This window comes from Rhinolophus sinicus, linkage group LG11 (assembly GCF_036562045.2).
Source record: "Rhinolophus sinicus isolate RSC01 linkage group LG11, ASM3656204v1, whole genome shotgun sequence".
NCBI classification, from domain to species: Eukaryota; Metazoa; Chordata; class Mammalia; order Chiroptera; family Rhinolophidae; genus Rhinolophus; species Rhinolophus sinicus.
In genome coordinates this window covers 40258668-40283135 of record NC_133760.1, presented here as the reverse complement: position 1 = coordinate 40283135, position 24468 = coordinate 40258668, and the positions used below count along the sequence as shown (strand labels likewise).

Here is a 24468-nt window from a genome sequence, read left to right as displayed (position 1 = left end):
TAATACGTTAAAAATTGATGCTAAAATTCCTTTATAATACAAAAAACAAGTACCTAAATGTAAATAAATAAAATTTTAAATTAAAAAATTAAAACGAAAGATTGTTTTCCCCTGAAAGTTTGAGCCAAAAATATGGGTGCACATTATACACGGAAGCACATTATACATGGCAAAATACGGTAATTCTGTGGATTCTGTTTCCTCCACAGTATGTAGCTGCTGCTGTCTCTTCTTGGTTAGTTTTTATTCTTGTTTTATTTTCAAGCCTGGTGTCAGAAGTTGTGCTTACACGTAAGCCAGTAAAGCTTCTACCTTTTGCCGAACGATCTGTTTGTGTCTTGGGGTATGTGTTCAAGGTGCAGCTAGTTTACACGTCTATTTCAGATTTTAATTTCTGTGTTTTCAAGGCCACATATTAAGCTCATGCTGGGTGGTTCATTAAGGTCTTCTCTAAACTCTCCTGAGATCTGTGCAGCCTTTTACATGCACACAGCCTGTCAGACGATCACAGATAAATAGAATCTTCTCGAGGACCACCTTGGTTATCTCATTCCCTAGACCTCCTTGTTCACTTTCCGGCTGGCCTGTTGGTCTACTGCTTTTCCCAACCTGTATTGAGACCTCAGACTAGCTGTGATATTTGCCTCCATGATTGTATGACACTGAGATCACTATTGTTTTGGACAATGCCTCTGGGCATGGAAATTTTCTGCACTCTGCTCACATAGAGGGACCCCTTTCCCATCACTTTGATAGAACGTTTATACCATGAAGTTGAGCAGGGGAGAAATACAGATGCAGCCTCCAGCTGAACACCACAGACTCACACTCTTCTTACTAAGTTTCAGTAGATTTTCTTGAGTAAACCTTTCTCAATGTCCTGTATGTTATATTAGTTTTCTGTTGCTGCTATAACAAATTATCACAAACTTAGTGGCTTAAAATAGCAAAAACTGTATTACCTTTTGGGTCAAAAATCCGAAAAGGTCTCACTGGGCTAAAATCAAGGTGTCAGCAGTCTGCCTTCCTTCTGCAGGCTCTAGAGGAGAATCCATTTCTTTGCCTTTTCCAGCTTCTAGAGGCTGCCTGCGTTCGTTGCCTTGCAGGCCCCTTCCATCTTCAAAGCCAGCAATGACCAGTCAAATCCTTTTCATGTTGCCTCCTTCTTCTACATTTAAGGAATCCTTGATATTACACTGGGCCCACTCAGATAACCCAGGAGAATCTCTTTTATGGTCAGCAAGTTTAATTCCATCTTGCAACCTTAATTCCCCCTTGCCGTGTAACAACATATTTACAGACTCCAGAGAGTAGGACATGGACATCTTTGAGAGGCCACCATTCTATTGCATAGGGTTTTGATCAATTTTCCAGTTTAAAAAAAAAATTTATATCATTTTGCACAGTTTTATCATTGGTTGTGGTGGTGGAGGAATTTCAGAGCTCCACAGTCATTCTGGAAGTCCCACCCCTATATGATGAATTCTTACAATGGAATACGTTATAGGAATGAGAATGAATGAACTAAAAGTAAAAGCAACAACGCAACAACATGGCTGAATCTCACAAACACGATGTTGAATGAAAGAAGTCAGACACATAACAATACTTCCTACATGATCCAAATAGAAAAAAAAACTGGTCTAGGTTTTAGGAACCAGAATGGTGACTCCCCTTCAGGGAACAGTGATTGGAAGAGGTCTTCTCGGTGCTTACCCTCCTCTGGTTTATTTATTTACTTTTTGTTTTGAGATCATTTCAAACTTATAGCAATCTTGCAAAAATATTAAAACCCCTGTAGTCCCACCAGCCTGATTTATTGTTAACATTTTGTCATTTTTTCCCCATCATTTCTTGACAAGGTTTCCAGGCCCATAAAGCAGATACAGCATTCCTGGAGTTCAGAACAGAAGGATGCAAGGAGAGCATCCCTTTCTTTCAGGGTTGGCCCAGGAGGATGCTTTCCTCAAGCAGGTACCTGTTGACCATGAGAGTGATATTAACCTAGGTCATCCTCCCGCCTGAAGGCTCCTGGGGATTCCACATGCCCTTAGTTCCCCTCTGCTTCTCTGTAGTCCTCCCTCTGTCCCCAGATCACCAGGCATCAGGGCAAACAAATCACAAGAAAATGAGGGTTAGGAGGCACCACGGAAAGTACCTTGGGCTTGGGGATGGACTTCCATGGGTTATTTTCTTCTCTCCTCTTTCCACACCATTTCTCACCCTTTTCTGCTTCCCTCTTCTGATTCCCTTCCTATAGGATGTCATCGCCTCTCATACTTTCAGCCAGTATCTCTCATATGGGGACTGTGAATTGGGGTTTTCCTGGGCCAGGCATGTGTCCTTTCTAGCTCAAACTTTCCCCATCTGTGAAATGAGCAATGGCCATCCAGGCAGGCCATTTCAACCCGAAAGCTCTATTGTGAGGACCATTTGGAGCAGAGAATGAGAAAATCTTTGATCCTCAAACAACCTTTAGTGGCAAACATTACTAATCCCCATGTCACAGGATTGGAGTCTGAGCCCAGGGACATGAGACTTTGTAGCCAAGCTCTTGTTGCCAGTTGGTGATGGAGCTATACCAGAGTCCCAATCTCTGAAACTTGGGATATAAGTCACACTAGTCACACTCTAGAGGCTTTAATGTGCCTCTTGTTTTTATGTAACACTGAAAAACAAAATTGGAAACTCACAAAACATATCAAATGGCAGAAGAAATAAATGGAATAGGTAGGATTGTTTGCTTTTCTAAGGGATTTCTTCTTGGAAAAAAGCAATTATGATTTTACAATGGGACTTGCTCTTTGAATCCAGGCCGGAGTAAGCTCCTCATTCAGAATAAGGTGCTGGAAAATGAATCATCTCCTTGCCTGGTCCCTGGTCCCTGGAGAACTCCCATTATTTGCAAAGATGGGATGGCTTTTCATCAAGCCTGTTTCCTCTACTGCTTGGTTACGCAGTTAGAGAATGTTTCTAAGCCTTCCTCGCAGTTAGGTGAAGCCGTATGTCTGAATTCTGGTCACTGGGATGTGAGCAGAGCTGATGCACCCAACTTCCAGACCTGGATCAGAACAGCCTCCCATGCTCCATGCTCCGTTCTGTTTTCCCTTCCTGGGCTTCACATAGATGAGCACAGTGACCTGTTAACAGTGACCAGATGGAAGGAGTCGGGGTCCCCGAATCACTACTTGAAGAAGAGTTCCTCATTAATCAGGAATACCCTTTGTGGATTTTATGTGGTAAGAAATAAACTTTAATTATGTCTGAGCTGTTATATAATGTGGGGCTTGTGTGTTCCAGCATCTAGTGTTACATTATCTAATACAGGGCAGTTTACCTGACTCTAACCTTTTTTTTGTTTTTTAACTACAGAAGATATTTTATATCCTTCACATGTTTAAGAATTCTTCCATCCCACATAATTCAAAAATATTTTCTTACACTTCTGTCAATACCTTTGAATACAATGTGCTCTAGTGTTTTCCTCCTCCCCTCCCTGAAGTATATCTTCTTGTCATGCATCTATCATCATAGGGATTTCTAAAGGAATCTTTGGAATCAGAATGGGAGTGGAGAGACTAAGGGGAGGGGAACTGGGGACAACAAGTATAGACAATTCTTTTGCGTTTTACTGTAAAGGTGCAGTATTGGAGGCAGATGTGGGGGCAAGACACTGTTTTCTTAAGATGGGAGAAATAACAGTATGTTGCATGCGGATGAAAATGACATGGTAGACAGGGGGACATTGATGATGCAGAAAAGAAATGAGAGAACTGAGGAGTAATTTCCTTAAGCAGGAGAGCCGATTAGTTAGGAGCAAGAAAAAGACACATCCTGGGTAGATGCGGTGGGTGTAGATGGGTGTGCTCTTCTGATAACTTATCTTTTCTCAGGGAAATAGAAATTGGGGTCATCAGTTGACAGTGAGGATCAGGGAGGAAGGATTGAAGGTTTGAGGGGAGGGAAGAAAGAATGAAACAGTCTAGGAGAATGGGAGAGCAAACGACCCAGGGAAATGTAGTAGGACTTTTGGGCAGCACAGAAGAACCATGGACATTAGTGACATTGACTTTTCAGTTTACATGACTGGTGCTTCTCTCCAGGCATATTCAGCTGTTCTGGTGCAGGTGCAGTGAGTGGAGAGTTGGGTTTCACCTGGGTCATGGTTTTGTCAGGAGGTAGCAAGAAGAATCGGAGTTGAAGCTATTTGGGCAAGAGTGTAGAGGGTACAAGCAAACAATGCTTCTAATGAAAGACCACGAAAGTTGAGGTGAGTAAGGAGAGAAGTCAGGACCTGGGGGTGTGTGGGGGGAGCCAGGGACAGGGAAAACGGACAGGATCAGTCTGGGTGGGATGGAAGGACTGTTGGGATTGGATACTCAAGATATTGAGCTGGGCAGATGGATGGTGGTGGTTTGAGAGTAAGATGTTTGAAACTGAGATTATGCAAGTGTAGGTACTAGTAATGATGTGGTTAAGAGTGTGACCTTGGGGGTGAGGCTGATGTAGGCGGAGGATAAATTCACGGGAGCAGAGGAGGTCATGGAACTGAGTGGTGGTGATCAAAGTCACCATAATTGTGACAATCACATTGGAGAGAGATGACTATGAGCTGGGAGCTAAAATTGTCAACAAGGGAGGGGAATGATTGGGGTGGGGGAGTTAGATGGCTGCAATGGGTGTGGGTAAAGGATGGTAAAGTCTGGTGACACTCATTTCAAAGAATCTGGGGTTTTAGGGAGGAGAGAAGAATGGCTGGCTTGGAAGTAGCTCTGAAGAGCAACGAGGATGCCTATCTCATTCTGGCCCTGTGGTCTGATGGCAGTTGGGGAGAGAACAGCCACTTCTATGAAGGCTGTGAGGGAAGCAGGGTCCTCAGGGGAGAACCAAGTTTAGAGCAAAAAGATGAAGGGAACAGGAAGACTCAGACAGGATGTCCATTCATTACAGAACTCTCAGTAATAGTGAACATCTGGAAATACCTTAAATGTCCACTGCCAGGGGACTGGATAAATAAACAATAGATTAGTCCAAAATAGAATTTACTACCTACAGTAGTGAAAATGAATGTACTAGATCCACATGGATCAAGACGGGGAAAAAGCTTATAAACATAAACACGAGTAAAATAAACATGTTGTGAAAGGTTACACTCAGTATGATATTACTTATGTAAAATGTAAAGACCCACAAAACAATATTATGTCTAATTTATAGGCTATAAAAGAATAATGACATTCTTGAGAAGGACTCCTCGCAGCTTCAGGCTGTTTGTTTTGTGGTTCCCCATGGAGAGGTAGGGAGGGGAAATGGGTGAGAGTAGGAGTAAGGTAGCTGTGGTTGTATCTAAAATATTTCACTTCTTAAGAACGAAAGAGATGAACCAAAACATAGCAAAATATCAACTGTTAAATCTAGGTTGTGGGCCTGAAGATTTATTTCACTTTTCTGTATGTTTGAAAGATTTCATTTGAAATTTTAAAAGATAACCTAGGGGGATTATTATAAAGTACAGTAATCAAAACAGTGTGGTTTGGCATAGGATGGACATATACAAGGTGTGACCAAAATATACAGTGAATGTTTAAATAAAAAAATGTATCACAGTAAAAGACACAGTGCCATTAATCCCCTTTAAAAGACTCCCCGTCACTTCGAACACACTTATTCCATCCTTCTTGCCACTTTGTGAAGCAGTTCTGGAAGTCCTCTTTCATGAATGTCTTTAGTTACACTGTCATGGCTGCCTCGATGTCCTGAATCATTTTGACTTTGGGGAAGAGCACAGCTCCAGATCCAGTGAATAAGGTGGATTAGCACACACCATAATGTTTTTATTTGGCAGAAATTGCAGTACCATGGAGACTTTCCATTGTGATAAAAAAAAAAATACGGTGAATGCTGCTGCCGAGTGCCATCCAACAGAAAGGCAGGGATCTTTAATACAGGAAGCAGTGCATTGAACCTTAGTAACAGAGTGTGACAAGTGTCCACTTGTTCAGTGCAGTCAGTCGGGTGTGAGCTATGGTTGAGAGAAGGTGTGTTTCAAAGTGTGCCATAAATCATCCTCCATCATGACAATGCTCCGTGTCACACATCGCTTCTGGTATGGCAATTCCTGTCAAATAAAAACATTACAGTGTGTCCTCATCCACCTTTTTCACCAGATGTGGCACTGTGTGACTTCTGGCTCTTCCCCAAAGTCAAAATGATTCAGGATATTGAGGCAGCCATGACAGCACAACTAAAGACACTCACGAAAGAGGACTTCCAGAACTGCTTCGGAAAGTGGCAAGAATGGTGGGATAAGTGTGTTCAAAGAGAGGGGGAGTATTTTGAGGGGGACAAATGGCAACATGACTTTTACTGTAATAAATTTTTAAAAATTTAAACATTCACCATATTGTTTAATCATACCTCATAGACCAATGGAATAAAGTTTGGAGTCCCGAAATGAATGTATACATTTAGAGCAATTTGTTTTTGACAAGGTGCCAAGACAATTCATTGGGAGAAGGTAGAATCTTTTCAACAAGTAATGCTGGGACAACTGGATATCCACATGTAAAAGAATGAAGTTGGATACCCACCTCACATCGTATATAAAAATCAACACAAAATGGATTAAAGACTGAAACGTAAGGGCTAAAACTATAAAACTCTTAGAAGAAAACATAAGGATAAATCTTCATGCCCTTGGATTAGACAATGGCTTCTTAGATATGACACCTAAAGCACTAGTAACCAAAGAAATAATACATAAATTGTATGTCATCAGAATTAAAAACTCTTGTGCTCCAAAGGACACTATCGATAAAGTGAAGACAAGCCAAAGAATGGAAAAAAATAAGGATCTAAGGTCAAGATACACAAAGAACTGATACAACTCAACAATAAAAAGACAACCCAATTTAAAAATGGTCAAGGCATATGAATAGATGTTTTTCCAAAGAAGATATACAAATGGCAATATGCACATGACAAGATGCTCAACATCATTTGTTATTAGGAAAATGCAAATCAAAACCACAATGACACAGCACTTCACACCCACTAGGATGGTTGTAATCAGAAGGGTGGACAGTAACAAGGGCTGGTGAGGAAATGGAAAAACTGGAACCCTCACACATTGGGGGTGGGAATGTAAGATGACAGAACATTTTGGGAAACAGTCTGGCAGGTCCTCAAAAAGTTAAACACACAGTTACTATATGACCTAGCAATTCCACTCCTGCTTATAAACCCAAAGAGTTGAAAACATATGTTTACACAAAAGCTGGTACACAAATGTTCATAGCAGTATTATTCAACGCCAAAAGGTGGAAAACAATCCAAATGTCCATCAGCTGATGAATGGATAAACAGAATATGGTATATCCGCAAGGAAATACTATTCGGCCATGAAAAAGAATGAAGTACTGATGTATGCTACAATATAGAAGAACCTTGAAAACTTAGGCTAAAGAAGAGAAGCCAAACACAAAATGCCACATATTGCATGGTTCCTTTTGTGTGAAATGTCCACAAAAGGCAAACTCCTGGAGACAGAAAGTAGATTAGTGGTTGTCAGGGGTTAGAAATAGGGGGAAATGGAGGGTGACTGCTGGTGGATACAGTGTTTCTTTTTGGGGTGATGAAAATGTTTGGAATCGGTGGTGATGGTTATACACCATGTGAATATATTAAAAAACACTGCATTATGCCTTTTAAAAGGATGATTTTAGCATGTGAATCATATCTCAGTTTAAAAAATAAAAACAAAAATCCTGGGATCAACTCCATACTCCCTCAGTGTGGCCCCGGCAGATGGCTTCCATTCTCTGAGCCTTGGTCCCTCACCCTGAGGCACCGTAACTCAGGCTGCCCCTGGCTAAGATGGACTCCACATTGGTGCCTCTATTTCGAATCTGACCATGGCTGCAGGCAGTGAGCTGTTAGAGTGCAGCTGGGCTCTGGCATCAGATCTGAGTGCAAATGTGGGTCCCACCACTTCCTGGCTGTGGACTCTATCTAAGTCTCAGTTTCCTTATCTGAGAAATGGGGATAATGATGGTGGCTCCTTCTAAATTTTGCTGTAGGGAGATGATGGGATAGTGAATGTAAAATACAAAACACAGTAAATCTGGCACCAGTAAATACCAGTTGGTATTATTATCGTTATTACTATTATTATTATTATTATTGTGGTGGTGGCCATTTAGCCCCAAAGTCTTTTCCTTCTTCCTCTCCACCCTTCTCTCTCCATCCCAGGATTTCCCACTTGCCTCACAGTCTACTTGTCTGGCTCAAGTGGTGGTCTGGACTCAGCTTCAAAGATCTTGTCTCCCAGTCTGGCTCTTGACCAACTCTTTTTGCTCAGAGCAGCCCAGACTTACCAGTCCCCTGCCCCAGGAGCCGCAGATAAATTTACTCATCTTCCGTCTAGGGCCTGGGACAATCTGGAGTGCTGAAAGCCACCCAGCCAAAGGAAGGGATGGCGGGATGCCCCCAACGAGGCTTTGGGTAATGCTCACAGCCTCTCAGAAATCAGGGCGTGGAGCGGTCCTGCAGCCTCATAGTGGAGCCCTCTGGGGGGCGGCGGGGGTGGGGGTGGGGGGCTTGCCTTGTCTAAAAAGAGGAAGTTCAAAGCAGCTGTTCTGGGCAGGGACTTTCTTTTTGCAAAAGCCCAGCCACTCTACTTCTAGGAATTTGTCGACCACATGCATTCCCCCTAGTGAGTATGCTTGATGAAGGTTATTTTGGCGCTTTTATATAACCAGAAAGAATGGAAAAACCCAGAATGTCCATCAGGATAGGACTGGCCGTGTGCACTTTGGTTCATCTGTACAGTGGGAAAGCACTTTGCCATTGGAAAGAACAAGATGGAGACAAATGTATTGCAGGGAACTGATTCCAAGATGCATTTTAGGTGAAAAAAGCAAGGTACAAAACAGCAGTTTTGTATTACCTGTATGCTGCTTCCCTTCCTACCTCCCTTCTTCCCATTTCTTTCAAAGACACCTTTATATGTGTGCTTGCCTATGCATAGACTGTTTCTGAAGGACGAAATCGTTAAGCCAGTTTGCCTCTAGGCAGGAAATGAAACATGGTTGGGGTTCAGAGGTGGGAGAACTACTTTTCAGTCAACCCCTTTTTGTGCTGCACGGATTTAAATTTTTATCTTTTTGAATAGTTTAATCATGAATGTGGGAAAAAATTTCAAATCATACTAAATGATATTCGGTGGAAAGGAATCCTTTGAGTACCTGCCATCCGCCCCCTTCCCTTCTCCCCGCCCCCAGCACCATCCCCGTTTCCCTCCTTAGGGGCCTTAAGTGCGATCAATTGTGTATCTTTCCAGATATACACTGTGCATTTGTGTAAATACACATTTATATGTAATTATGCATATTTTTATCGTGGTAAGATATACATAACATAAAATTTACCGTTTTGACCATTTCTAAATATACAGTTTAGTGGCACGAAGTACATTCACATTGATGTGCAACCATCACCCCTACTCATCTCCAGAACCTACTCATCTTCCCAAACTGAAACTCTGTCCCCCTTAAACAATAACTCCCATTTCCTCCTCCTCCCCAGCCCCTGGCCACCACCATACTACTTTCTGTCTCTGCGAATTTGACTACTCCAGGCACTTGACGTAGGTTGAATCATACAGGATTTGTCTTTTTGTGACTGGCTTATTTCACTTAGTATCATGTCCTCAAGGTTCATCCATGTGGTAGCAGGTGTCACACGTCCGAATTTCCTTCCTTTTTCAGGCTGAATAGTATTCCACTGTATGCACGTCCCACGTTTTGTTTGTCCATCCGGTGATGGACATTTGGGTTGTTTCCACTTTTATGTATTTTTTTAATAAACAAAAGTTAATTTAAACAAAAGAAGAAGGAAGTTTGGGGAAAAGGGAATTTGATCTGGGAGGTTTCCATGCCTGGCAGGGAAGACAGAGAGATGGAGGCAGCATCAACCACCAGCAGGAGGAGAGCAAACATCTCCTTCATCAGCCACAGCCGGTGATTCCCCACTTTCAGCCCAAAAGGAACTCCCCTTTCCTTTCTTTGAAAACTGGTCCCCTGCATCCTGCCTGGGACCTCAGGGCTCCGTTAACGCTGCACCTGCCTCTTCTCCAGCTCCAGGGGGCCAACGGCTCTTGGGAAGCAGAGCCAGCTAGTTACTCATCCCCCTTCCAATCCCCAGGGAAATGGGGTGATGGGTGGCAGAGGCTGAGTCAGCAGGAAGGACATATTGTCCTGCAAGTCCCTGGGGACACAGGTGTTCTCCAGGGGGGAGCCCCTGAGCCCACCTCATGGAGGGGCCTCCACCTTGGAGGGCCCCACGTAAGAAAACCCCAAGTTCAGATGAAAGGCCACAAGACCAGTTCTCTGTCTCTCACTTGCCATCCTCCAAACATGGCCCAGTTTTCACAAGATGACTTCACGTTTAAAAAATATTTCTTCTTCTCTCCCCATGTATTTATTATGAAAGGTTTTAAATGTTCAGGAAAGTTGTTAAAATAGTTCAACGATCACCAGCATATCCACCACTTGGCTTCAACTTTGTTAACAGTTTTCCATATTTGCTTTGTCTCTCCCTTTCTCTCTTTGGGATATTAATATATACATACACGCACACATGCATCTAAATGCACATGTACATATATGCACACACATACTGTACACAAATACATATATGCACACACGTGCACATGCTATACATCCACACATATATACATGTGCACATACATATATACACACATATACACACATATCTATATATACACACACAGCTACTATATATAAACAATACATACACATACATATGTATTTTCCCTGAACATGAACTCTTTGAAAGTAAGTTCATTATGAACTTCAGCTTTAAATTATTTAGTATACCTCTCTTAAGAACAGACATCTTCCTACACGCTCTTGAAGTCTTTATTAAATCTAAGAAAACCAACAATAAAGCTGTAATATCATCTAATATTTAAATTTCCCCACTTGTCCCCCAAAAGGTCTTTTATAGCTATTTTCAAACCTAGGATTCAAAGTCCACATGTTGTACTTATTTGGCTTTTATGTCTCTTAAATCTCCTTTAATCTTAAATGTTCCTATCCACGTTTTTGTTTTTGTTGTTTTTTTTGGTTTTTTTTTTTTTTTAACAACGTTGACTTTTTGCTGATTCTGGGACAGGACAGTTGTCTTGTGGAAGGTCTGGAAGGTCGCATTCTCTAGAATTGTCTGATTGTGTTCTTGTAGGGTCATTCATCTTCTTCCTCCAGCCCCTGTGTTTCTTATGAACTAAAAGTGAGGACTAGAGGCTCAATTCGATTCTGGGTGATGCCTTTTCTTTTTTCAGAAGACTCCCTCTCTCTTCTTCCGCTCCCCCTCCTCTCCAGTTTAAGCCATTGTTCCTCAGTCTAGCAGCTCCCTGGCCCGTGATGGTATTATGAGCCTTGCACTTCCTCCGGCTGAGGCAGTGGTCGGCTGCTCACAGCAGCTCACGGCAGCTCATTCTAGCTGCCGGCCGCTCACAGCAGCCCAGCTCCAGGGAGAGCTGTTGTTCACAATCTTAGCTATAGAGGGTGCAGCTCACTGGCCTATGTGGGAATCGAACCGGCGACCTCGGCTTAGCAGCACGGCGCTCCAACCACCTGAGCCACCGGGCTGCCTCTGGAACATCTTCTCTTATGCTCTTTTTTCATTTTTTTATTGGTAAAATATACATAACATAAAACACACCATTTTAACCATTCTTAAACGTACAGTTCAGTAGCACTAAACACCATTACATTGTTATACAACCGCCATCACCATCCATCTTCAGAACTTTCATCTTCCCAAACTGAAACTCTCCACCCATTCAACACTAACTCCCCATTACCTTCCCATTCCAGTCCCTGGCAACCACCATTCTACTTTCTGTCTCTATGAGCCTGACTACTCTAGGAACCTCACAGCAGTGGACCCATACAGTCCTGCTGTGATGGTTCTGGGTGACACCTGTGATGAGAGGTCTTCCCAGGTGATGCTGTATACTTCCTTCACACATGCATCGGAGGCTCACAGGAATCCTGCACCATCCTGCCTGCTCACCTGCCCAGCTCTCTCCAGAAGGCTGCCCCCTGCGCCCTCACCCCCTCTGCCCCAGCTGCTCAGCTCTCTCACCCTGTCAGGGCCTTTGCACTTGCCCTTTCCCCCCGGTAGACTTCTCAGTATCTTCTAGATTTCAACTTCAATGTCACCCTCTCATCGAGGATGTCCTGGCTACCCAAACGTGCTTCCCTGTAGTCACTGTTTGTTTTCCTCTGTTTCGTTTTCTTCATGGCACTCCTCACAACCTGACGTGACCATGTTTGTTATTTGTTTGCCTGTTTATTATCTGTCTCCAAATTAAACGTCATGAGAGTAGAGACGTGTTCACTGCTGTGTCCCCAGATGCTGGCAGCATACCTGGCACATGGCAGGTGCTTGTATTCATTTCCTCTTGCTGTTGTAACAAATGACCACAAACTTAGTGGCTTGAACACAACACAAATGTATTACCTTATGGTTCAGGGGCTCAGAAGTCCTAAATCAGTCGCAGTGAGCTAAGAGCGAGGTGTCAGCAAGTTTGTGCTTCTTCTGGAAGCTCTAGGAGAGAATCTGTTTCCTTGATTTTCCAGCTTCAGGGGTTGTCTGCACTCCTGGGCTCATAGTCTCGTATCACTTGGACTTCTGCTGCTGTCACCCCGTCTCCCGTCTGAGTCAGACCCATTGTTTTCCTCTTATAATGTAATCGCAGGGTGATTATACCGGACCCATCCAGATAACCCAGGGAACTGTATTTTAACTTAACTTAAACACATCTGCAAAGTACTTTTTAAATGTAAGGTCACCTATTCACAGGTTTCAGGAATTAAGAAGTGGACATTTTTGAAGGGCCATTATTCTGTCTACTAAATGATTGAATAAATGTTTGTCGAACGAGAAATAAATGGATGGGTCCCTTTACAAATGGAGTGCTGAGCTCTGAATTCCAGGCCTGGCTCAGCCACTTCCTGGCTGTGACACCTTGGGCAAGTCCCCTCTTTCTCTGAGCTTCGGTTTCCTGTCCATTACACGTGTTCTGAGCACCTACCATGTCATCCCGCCTTGGTGGGCACTGCGAACGTTGAGACAAATAAAAAGAGACCCTGCCTTCCAAGAACTTGGAGCTTGGCTTCTGGGGAGGGGCCTGAGAAAGAGAACCCTTGACATAGTTTGCTCAGGTCCCATTCTAGGTCATCCCATTTGAAGTCTTAAGGGGACGTTCCTAGTACCTAGAAGGTGACATTTCGAATGACTCTTGACACATGGGTAGGAGTTTATGCAGTAGAGAAGTGGAAAGGGCACTCACTGCTTGGGACAGGCCACAGACCTCTTTGAGGAACTGTGAGGAGTGTGGTTGGAGACCAGTGGGGGCAGCAGGGAACATGTCTGGAAAGGACACCTTGAAGGTCATGATCGAGAGCTTGGCTCTGCCTTCAGGTAATGGGGCCACAGTAAGGTTTGGAAACAGGAGAGAGTTACTTATGTGCAGCTTTGAATCTGTGCTACTTACTCCGGCTGCTGTCATATAGAGAGGGGAGTAAGTGGTCATTGTCTGAGCCTGAGGCAGAGCTGGCCTGGACTGGGCAGGAACAATGGGGTGGAACAAAGGGGACAGATCTGAGGGAGGTTTGGGAAGGACTCAGTGGGACGTGGTGATAGATTGAGAAGGAGCTGGATGAGGAAGAGCTCGGGGGCAGCTGGGAAAGAAGAACAAACAAGACAGAAATGTGTGTGGAAGCTCTTCGCAACTGTTGAGTAGACCATGAAGTGGCCCCCGTTGGGACTTTGGGAGAAGCCCTAGCACAGCCTGGTGAAGGGGCACAGAAACCAGCCCAGTGGATTCATAGGTCTCTCTCCTGGAAGAGAGCACCATCATGATCACCAAGGGTACAAGATGGACCTCAGTTCCAGATGAGGGTTCAAGGCCATTTAGCTCCTGTCCACATTCTCACTTGATTTACAAACAAACACTGAGGTAAATAGATAAGGCTGTGAGGCCATCTTCCCCATTTCCAGAGACATACAGTTATGTGGTCACCGCCACACGCGAGCAAATCTTGGGAAATGCAGGCCTCCAAGAGGCCCAGCTCAAGGGGGATTTACACGTCTCTTGAGACCCAGAGGGAAGGAGGTTGGGGGTCCCCTTTGATAGCTCCTCGCCACAGAGAATTTCCTTCAGTTTGGAGGAAGCGGGAGTTTTTCTTTCACAGTATGAATATCAGAGATTCTGGGCTCACTGGTGACTAAGAGTGTCTGAGACTTGTGGGTGTAGCAAATGCTTAAATGTCACACCCTCTTATCTTTAGGCCATTGTAGACACCTGAGCTGGGACACACAGAACAGGAGCATGGCCAGCCTGCAGACCTCGCTCCTGGCTGCCTTCATCCTCCTTGCTATGGCACTTCAAGCAACTGAAGCAGGTAAGGCTGGGGAGAGGGAGGGCTCCCTACAGTAGCCGTGATCAGACCCTGGAGCATCTTCCTCATGTAGTGGAAATAACACTGGACTGAGGTCAGTACCCCGAGTCTGCCATTGGCTTTTAAGCTAGTCCTCTTGCTTTTCTGGCCCTCGGTTTACACATCTGTTAAATGGGTAGTCTTTAAGGCTTGGAGTCTAGGATCTGTTTCAGCTGGGTTGGGGGTTGTGGTGGGCATGGACCACAGTCCTATCCTCTAGAGAACTGGAGTATAGGGCCCTTACAGTGGGGGGAAGGCAGGAGCCAGGGTAAGGGATATTCTCTTGGAAAGCTGGTCCTACCCTCCATTTTTGCTCCAGAATCTGCCCTCAACACTGGGGTCCTGACTTCTCTTCTCCATCCGAATGTAAACTATCCTGCCCCATGTTGGGTAGGGAAAGGAGCACTGGACTGGGAGTCAGGCAGCCAGGACCAATAATTGCTCAGTTATTGAGGTTCCTGTGTGCTTTCCTTGAGTTAAAGTCCCCATAGAGTCAGTACTCTTACTATCTCCTTGGTCAGCAGAGGAAATAAGCCTTAGAGATGTTAAATGACTTGTCTACACTGGCCGCACTTCTCAGGGCAGAATGGGACTTGAACCTGGATCTATGTGATTGGACTCTGCTTGAGCTCTTGTCCCGGTTCTCCAGAGTCACACTGTGTGACTTTGGGCAAGTCGTTCCCCTTTCTGGACGTCAGCCTCGCCATTTGCTCCATGAAAGGGTTTAAAGTGGAGGTGAGCTGAAACAGACGTCTGAATTAGCTGGGGATCTCCTCACCATGCCCATCTGATTCAGGAATGCTGGAGCTGGGCACCGAGCAGTTCCAACAGGCTCTAGGTGATGCTGATGGTGCTGGTCCATGGACCTCACCTCAAAAAGCAAGGTTCTAAGGCTCCTTTCTGTTCAGAGTCTCGGGGTACCAAATAGAAGTTTAGGGCATCGTGGATGCCCAGCCATTCTGAATCCCTCTCTCTTGAGCTGACCAACTAGAATGTAGACATTGGGTCCTTAGTGGCTTCTCCGAGGTCCTGAGAGCAGAGACTTCGAGGGTCCAGAATCCTCTGGATACCAACCTTGCACATGAGAAAAAAAAAAAAAATGCTGGGTCAGAGGGAGACTCTCTGTGCCCAGCTTGCAACTCCTCTGAGCATAACGTCTCCCCCAGGTCCTTACGGAGCCAATGTGGAGGATAGCATCTGCTGCCGGGACTACATCCGTTTCCCGCTGCCCCTGCGTGTGGTGAAATACTACTACTGGACCTCGCAGTCTTGCCGGAGGCCTGGCGTGGTGTGAGTAGGGCCCTGGGAGAGCCTGATGGGTGTGGCCCAGGAGGGCGCAGGTACGGGTGGGTGTGGGCACTCAGAGATGGAAGGAATGCATCTGGGCCTCTGGATGCCGGCGGGAGCACTTGGCTGGAGTAGGTTTGAATATACCAGGGGGAAAACATCACGGGGTCATTTAAGAAATGTTACCGGGCACCTTCTATGTGCCAGGTGGCGTGGCAGGTTCTGAGAACGCAGAACTCAATGAGAAGGGTGCCCCCTCACATGGGCATGGCAATGTAGGCAGTAGACAGCTACAGAGTATGGGGTACAGGATACAGGCAGTGCGCAGGGTGCCAGAGTCAGCAGGGATGCTCCCATCAGAAGCACCTTGGAGCCTCCCCGCAGCGTGGGAGTTATTTGAGGCAGCCATTCATCGAACATTAAGAGCTGACAGTTACGGAGACCCTACTCCCGGCCAAGCACTATTCTGAGTACGACTGTGCTGACTCATTAACCCTCATGACAATTCTACGAGGAGGTGTAATTATTTCCATTTTATAGATGGAGACACAGGCTCAGGGAGGGGAAGTGACACGATCAGGCTGAAACCAAGACTCCTGGGTCTTTGTTCAGGGTTTTCTTCTTTGCTTCCTTTCCCCTGGCCTGGAGCCTGTGCCTACGTCTTGTCCTGGCTGGGTGACTGGGCCTGTCCTTTCTGGGGCAGCTTCTTTGGCTGTTCTGCAGGCTCTGAGGAGCCTGTTGCCACACCACACATGGGGGTGAGGAGGTTGGGCTTGGGGACTCATGACCCCCTTTGTGGCTTCGTCATCGTCTTCTCGTCTTCTTTCTCCTCACGCATCTTCATCCCTCAGAGGGGTCTGCAGGTGAATAACAAAGAAGGCTGAAGTGGAAGCCCTCTCAGGGTCCTTGTCACTTCAACTCTGAGCCTCAGTTTCCCCATCAGTGTCATGGGAGTGGTCACCTTCATTTATTTTCATTTAGCAAACATGTAGAGAGTGCTTGCTAGTGCTAGGCAGTCTTACACACACTTTGTAAATATTAACTCATTTAATTCTTTTTTTTCCCATTTATTGGGGTGACAATTGTTCATAAAATTACATAGATTTCAGGTGTACAATTCTGTATTACGTCATCTATAAATCCCATTGTGTGTTCACCACCCAGAGTCAGTTCTCCTTCCATCACCATATATTTGATCCCCCTTACCCTCATCTCCCGCCCCGCAACCCCCTTACCCTCTGGTAACCACTAAACTATTGTCTGTGCCTATGAGTTTTTGTTTCTCATTTGTTTGTCTTGTTCTTTTGTTGTTTTTGGTTTATATACCACATATCAGTGAAATCATATGGTTCTCTGTTTTTTCTGTCTGACTTATTTCGCTTAGCATTATACTGTCAAGATCCATCCATGTTGTCACAAATGTTCCTATATCATCTTTTCTTACCGCCGAATAGTATTCCATTGTGTATATATACCACAACTTTTTTATCCATTCATCTATCGAAGGACATTTTGGTTGTTTCCATGTCTTGGCCACCGTAAACAAAGCTGCAATGAACATTGGAGCACACGTGTCTTTATGTATAAATGTTTTCAGATTTTGGGGGTAGATACCCAGGAGAGGGATTGCTGTGTCATATGGTAATTCTATTCGTAATTTTTTGAGGATTCTCCACACTGCCTTCCATAACGGCTGCACCAGTCTGAATTCCCACCAACAATGTATGAGGGTTCCTTTTTCTCCACAGCCTCTCCAACACTTGTTACTATTTGTCTTGTTGATGATAGCCATTCTGACTGGGGTGAGGTGATATCTCATTATGGTTTTTATTTGCATTTCTCTGATGATTAGTGATGTTGAGCATTTTTTTCATATGTTTATTTGCCATTTGTATGTCCTCTTTGGAGAAATGTCTCTCCAGGTCCTCTGCCCATTTTTCAATTGGGTTGTTTTTGTTGTTGTTGTTGAGTTTCATGAGTTCCTTGTACATTTTGGATATTAGCCCCTTATCGGAGGCACTGTTTGCAAAAATCTTCTCCCATTCAGTTGGTTGCCTCTTTATTTTATCGATGGTTTCTTTTGCTGTGCAGAAGTTTTTAAGTTTCATATAGTCCCATTCGTTTATTTCAGCTTTTGCTTCCCTTGCCTTTGGAGTCAAATTCATAAAATGCTCTTTGAACCCAAGGTCCATAAGTTTAGTACCTATGTTTTCTTCTATGCAGTTTATTGTGTCAGGTCTTATGCTTAAGTCTTTGATCCATTTTGAATTAAGTTTGGTACATGGTGACGGATAGCAGCTATCCAATTCTCCCAGCACCATTTATTGAAGAGGCTGTCTTTCCTCCATTGTATGTTTTTAGCTTCTTTGTCAAAAATTATCTGTCCATATTTATATGGTTTTATTTCTGGGTTCTCAATTCTATTCCATTGGTCTATGTGTCTGTTTTTCTGCCAATACCATGCTGTTTTGATTATTGTAGCCCTGTAGTACAAGCTAAAGTCAGAGAGTGTGATACCTCCAGTATTGTTCTTTTTTCTTAAGATTGCTTTGGCTATTCGGGGTCTTTTGTGGTTCCAAACAAATCTGATGATTTTTTGTTCTATTTCTTTAAAAAATGCCATTGGGATTTTGATGGGGATTGCATTAAATCTGTATATTGCTTTGGGTAATATGGCCATTTTAACTATGTTGATTCTTCCAATCCATGAGCACGGAATGTCTTTCCTTTTCTTTGTGTCTTCTTCAGTTTCTTTCAAAAATGTCTTATAGTTTTCAGCATATAGGTTCAGCTCATTTAATTCTTGAAGCAACTCTGTAGTAGGTACTGTTAAAATCCCCTTTGTACAAGTGAGAGAAGTTATGGGTTTTCTTGAGCATCACAGGACATAGTAATAGTAAATAGAAGGTATAATGCTTAATGCCTGGCATATAATAGGTCCTCAATAAGAGATAACACATGTGTGATTATTGGATTTTGAGCCGGAAGGGACTCTAGAAGGAATGTGGTTTGAGGAATGGGGAGATTGAGGCTCAGAGAAGGGCTGAGCCTTGCCCAGTGTTACACAGAGACCAGGGCAGGCTGCCCACATGGCCAAGATCAACATTGCTGCTTTCTTTGTTCTTTCTGTTCGTTAGCCGTTTGATGGGTGGGGGCAGGTTAAGGAAATAAGGGGAGCCAGGAGCTTCTAGGTCCCAAAGATAGATTCCTGAGAGGCAGGAAGTCTGGGGTTGGGGAGTATTCAGCCAACAATGGCTGGGACAGAGCCCCAGGGGCCTGGCCTGGTGTTTGCTGTCGCTTGAGCAAGGGTGGGAGCCTCAGCCCACAGCTGCTGTGTGGTCTTGGACCAGTCCTCACCTCTCTCTGTGCTTTGGGCCTCTAGAGGGGCCTGAATGGTGACACTCTCCAAAGACACTGGCCCCTGAGAGTCCAGTTCACAGCAAACATGCTGCGTCAGATCTCACCAGCTCTGGCAGTCAGACAAGTCGCTTTGCCTCTTTGGGCCTCATTTTCCTCAGCTATGAAATGGATACAATAATAGGACCTCATAGGTTTATTGTAAGGACTTACTAAGAAAATCAATGTTAAGAGTTCAGGCCAGCTCCTAACACAATTATATAGCATCTTCTCTGTACTGTGCTGAGCACTTCAGTTTATATTAACTCATCAAATCTCATCAAAACCCTAGACCACTATTACCATCCCCATTTTACAGATATGGAAACTGAGGCTCAGAGAAGTTAAAGGACTTGCTAACAAGTGGCAGAACTAGGATGTTAACTCAGATAAGCTGGCTCCAAAGTTCATGGTCTTGGCCACTACCTAATACTCCCTCCCAAGGCAATGGCAGCAATGATTATGGGACTCTGGAGCATTCGATTCCCTGGCCTAACCTAGCACTCAAGCCTGGGCTGAGGGGCTGGGGGGCTTGGAAGTCCTGCTGCTCATCTCCCCCTCTTAAGAAACATGTTTGCATACAGTAGATAGCTCATAAATGCTAAGCCACTCTATATAGCAGGTATCTCTGCATACAGTAGGTGACTCATAAATAGCAAGCTTTCTGGGTGGGATGTAGCATCCTGGTTGCATGCTAACACTGTCTCATCGTCTCCCTGGTGTCTCCTCCCTCCAGCTTTGTAACCGGCAAGGGCCGGGAGATCTGTGCTGACCCCAGCCTGTTCTGGGTGAAGAAATTTGTCCAGAAGATGAACTAACGAGGACAGGTCCTTCCCTGATGACCATGGCCTTGGCTCCTCCAGGAAGGCTCACAGAGACCTACCTCCCTGCTATTACAGCTGCTCCCGAGCACAAGCCTGTGCCAACGACTCTCTTTGCTGTCCTCGATCCCCACCCCTGCGGCTGTCACCCTCCACGTTGCCTTACCCTCCAACCCACTCTGTGCCCCCCCATGTAACCAGAAGGTCCACAATCCTGGTCCATGACGCCCCTGCTCAAAATCCTTCCATGGCTCCCGTTGGCCTGGGCTGAGGTCAGAGCTCCTGAGCTTGGCATCCCGGCCCTTCAGATCTGGGTCCCAACCCTGTCTCCAGCTCTGCCTCATTTCCCTTTACGCACGTTGGACTCCACCTCCCTGTTCTCCAAGCCCATGCCACGCATTTCTATTTCTGGGTCTTTGCCCACGCGGCTCCTGACACCCAGACTCTTTCCCCACCACTTGCACATGCCCAACCCAGCAACCCTCCAAGGCATTGCTGAGCCTAAGAAGCCAGAACCTAAGCCAGTGTTCAGAATTCCCCTGGCTTTCTGCCCCTTCTTAACCGTCCTAGTCACAGTCCGCCCAGAATTCTTGGGACTTGGGGGCTCATCCTCCAGTCTCACTGGCTGGACCAATGTCCATATCTGAGTTACCTTTGTCTCCTGGCCTCCAGCACAGAGCACAGGGCCTGGCTCAGAATCAGAGCTCAGCAAATGGCTGCAGACTGAATCCATGAAAGGAATGTCCATAAAAGCCTTCACACATCCATGTGGAGACGCAAGGTTATCTAGAGAAGAGCCAGCTGCGTCAATTGTGAAACCTCACATTTTCCCAGATTCACCTTTCTTCCCTTCCCCATTTCACATCTGTGTTGGGCCTCTACACTTCTTACTTCCCTCGGGTTTTTACTGTTCCTCCAAACTCCAACACCCAGGCTGAACTCTGCAAAGTCCTTCTTCCTCCTTCCACAAACAACTGATAACCAAATTCGTGCGATGGTGTGAATGACACCCTTGGCTTGGTAGTGCAGCCTCTAGTTATATTTGTATATGAAAAGAGGGCAAATGCTTAAGAGGTCAGATGGATGAGTGGAAGAATTTGGGGGGCTATGTGGGAGGGGGACAAAAGGGATCTCTCCTGGCGCTGGGAGTGAGTTTGTGGGGTATAATTAAGTGAAGGAGCCTTGGGTGAAGGTTGTTCTCAGAAGGCTGGGGCCAGGCTAAGGACTTATCTGCCCCTCCTTGGGAACAGTACATTCCCCAGGTAAAGGAAATAAGCTTTACATATGCTTGTCCCTTCCCAAGGGAGCCTAGTGCAGCTCAGTGGGATGGTTGTTGCTGTGTGACCCTGAGGAGACCATCTAACCTCTCTGAGCCTCACCTGATAATGATAATACCCACTTTATGGGGTTGCTGTGGGACTCAGGTCCAAGGCATGGGGAATCACTTTGCTAGACATAAAACTCAGTGTCTTCCTAGGCCTGTGTCCCCCCTGCAGCCCAGGGTCATCTGCCTGCCCCAGCCACTGGAAGTGTTAACCTGCCTGCTGCCCATGTACAAAACCCTCAAATGTCCTTGGGTCCCCTTGCCTTCCTGTTCTGCCCTTGCTCCTCAGGCCTTCCAGAAAATAAATCCTCTACAACAGTGTCTGCTTTTTTCTTTGCCATTTGCTGTCCCTGTGAGGTGGGGCGGGTCATCATGGCTGCTATCTCCCAGTGGGGAAGCCCTTGACATTGACAGGTGAGCTGGCTTGCCCACCTGTAAGGGGGTGGGGAGTCAGGACTGGGCAAGAGGACCTGGGAAGTAGGCTGTGTCCGTGCCAGTATGGAGGCCCAAAGATTATTCCACCAGGCCTGGCCCACCCTGGGCCCACTTGTCAGGAGGATCTGATGAAATCACTCATTCAATCTCCAAGTCTGGAGCTTTAAGCAGATATTTATTCATTCAGTCATTCATTCAATAACCCAACCTCACATTCCCCTTTCAAGGATAGACACAAAGGAAGAGGAGAGTGTATTAGTCAGGAAAGGCTACTTTCTGCACAAACTCCAAAATCTCAGTGGCTCAATTCCATAGCAGTTTTTTTCTTCTCACATGAAGTCTGATCAGGCATTCCTGGTCAGTGGGAGACCTTCTACATGGTCATTTGGCGTCCTGGGGTCCTTCTTTCTGATGGCCTCACCCTCCTCCTGGGCCTGGACGCCTTCCTGTCATCAGCAGATGGCAAAGGAGAGTGGAGTCTTGTGCAAGGACTTTTTGAGCCAGGCCAGGACAAGGGGCTCATCACTTCTTCCCTCCTGCCACTGGCAGAACTCAGTCACATGGCCACTCTGACTGCACGGGATGCTGGGAAGTACAGCCAAGCTGTGTGTCCAGGAGGAAAACAGAGTGGGTTTGGGGAGTCCCTAGTTCATCTTGTGCTGAGCTCCCCTGGACCCTCAACTGGGCCTACTTTCCTGGAGTTCCTGGACACAGCTCACTCTGTCAAAACAACAAAACACCACTCTTCTTTCCTTGGGGCATCTTTATTATTTCCTCAGTGTAAACACCATTCCATGGACATCTTGGCACAAGTGGCCTTTGCTCCCCTTCAGATCTGGCTCTCACAGCGGGATTTCCAGATACCCAGAGCACCCAGGGCGCAGGGACAAGCATCAGGAAGGGCGCATGTCACAGACTGAGATGGGTGTAGAAACTCTCACGGGCTGGGAGTCTGGAGCAAGTTGCTTTCATCCTCTGACCCTCAGTTCCTACCTCTATGAACAGGGAGCATAAAAGAGATGTCAGGGTGTGTGGTTGTAAGAATCCAATGAGATAAGAAGGTACAGATCGCCCAATAACAAAATGGAAACTATTCAAATAGTCAATAAACACATAAAAATATGCTCAACATCACTAATCATTAGGGAAATGCAAATAAAACCATGATACAACTTCACACCCATTACGATGGCGATTATTTAAAAAAAAAAAACAAGGTTGGTGAGGGTGTGGAGAAATTGGAACCCTTGTGGTTTGGTGGTGAGAATGCAAAATCGTGCCGTCACTGTGGAAAACAGCATGGTGGTTCCTCAAAAAAATTAAACATAGAATTACCATATGATCCAGTAATGCCATTTCTGGGTACATATACAAAGGAATTGAAAGCAGGGACTCGAAGAGATATTTATATAGCCATTGTCATTGTAGCATTTCCCACAATAGCCAAAGGAGGAAACAACCCTAGTGTCCATCAATGGATGAATGAATAAGCAAAATGTGCTGTATCCATATAATGCAATAGTATTGAGCTGTGAAAAGGAAGGAAATTCCGACACATGCTACCACATGGATTGACATTATGGTAAGTGAAATAAGCCAGTCATAAAGGACAAATATCGTGTGATTCCTAGAATTGTCAAACTCAGAGACAGAAAGTAGAATGGTGATTTCCATTTCCCGAGGCAAGAAGGAATGGGAATTATTTAATGGGTCCAGACTTTCAATTTCACAGGATGAAAAAGTTCTAGAGATGGATGTGGTGATGATTGCATAACAACGTGAATGGACGTAATGCCACTGAACTGTCATCTTCGAAATGGTTAAAATAGTAAATCTTGCCATGTGTATTTGATCAAAATAAAAAGAGGATGTGGCCAGGTGTGTGCGCAGACAGAGGCAATGCCAAGGGCATGCGGGCAGCCCTCCTTATTGGCCAGAAATGTGAACTGGGCAGAGTTGAGTGGAGCAGGGAAAAGCTAGGCGAGGCTGTTCCCCAGGGACCCTGGAGATGGCCACCTCACTGGCCATCTCGTTTCTCCTATCGTCCTGGGACCCCACAGCAGTGTCCCCGGCTCCCACTCCTGGTCCTCACGGCTGTTTCTGTTCTCCTTCCAGGGCAGGGGGAATCCCTCATGTCCCACAAGAACAGTGCAGGCTGCCTGCTTCCTGGGGCACCCAGGAGGGTGCGGGCAGGGATACCCTTGTCCCCTCTACCGCACTGCCCCAGGAAACCCTCTTTCCTACTTCCCGGTGCTGCTTTACTTATTCTAATCACGTCTCTACTTATTCCTCGGCTCAGAACCTTCCCAGATCCCTTTGGTCTCTGGACAGCAGCCTCGCCCCTTGCTCCAGCTTCAAAGTCCAACTGCAGCCTCCCTGCCCACTCCTTCCTCAGAGCCAGTGTCATTAGATTCTTCCCCATCCCCTGCATAGGTCCTGTAGGTCCCACCTTGGTTAGATTTTTCCCTCTGCCTGGAATGGTCTGTCAAAATCCCGACCAGCTGCGGATTGCAAGTTAGTTGTGAATCACAAAGGGATTAACAGTTCTCCAGCAGAGAGAACTGTCAGTAGCCCATCAAGGACAGTGGAACAACCTGTCTGTTGTGGTGTGAAGTACACAGTATTACTCATAATGGATTCTTGCCAAGAATACGAGGCCGGAGGCTAATTGAGC

General features: G+C 45.5%; 1 protein-coding gene across 1 annotated transcript; it reads left to right on the top strand.

Annotated features, from left to right (window-relative positions):
- The first annotated feature begins 2981 nt into the window (after window positions 1–2981).
- On the top strand, window positions 2982–21677 carry CCL22 (C-C motif chemokine ligand 22). The gene is made up of 4 exons (XM_019753654.2): window positions 2982–3239; window positions 14382–14495; window positions 15698–15821; window positions 19951–21677. Exons 1-4 carry the CDS (start codon window positions 3158–3160, stop codon window positions 20030–20032), a joined length of 402 nt encoding a protein of 133 aa, XP_019609213.2. The 5' UTR covers window positions 2982–3157; the 3' UTR covers window positions 20033–21677.
- Window positions 21678–24468: the final 2791 nt, after the last annotated feature.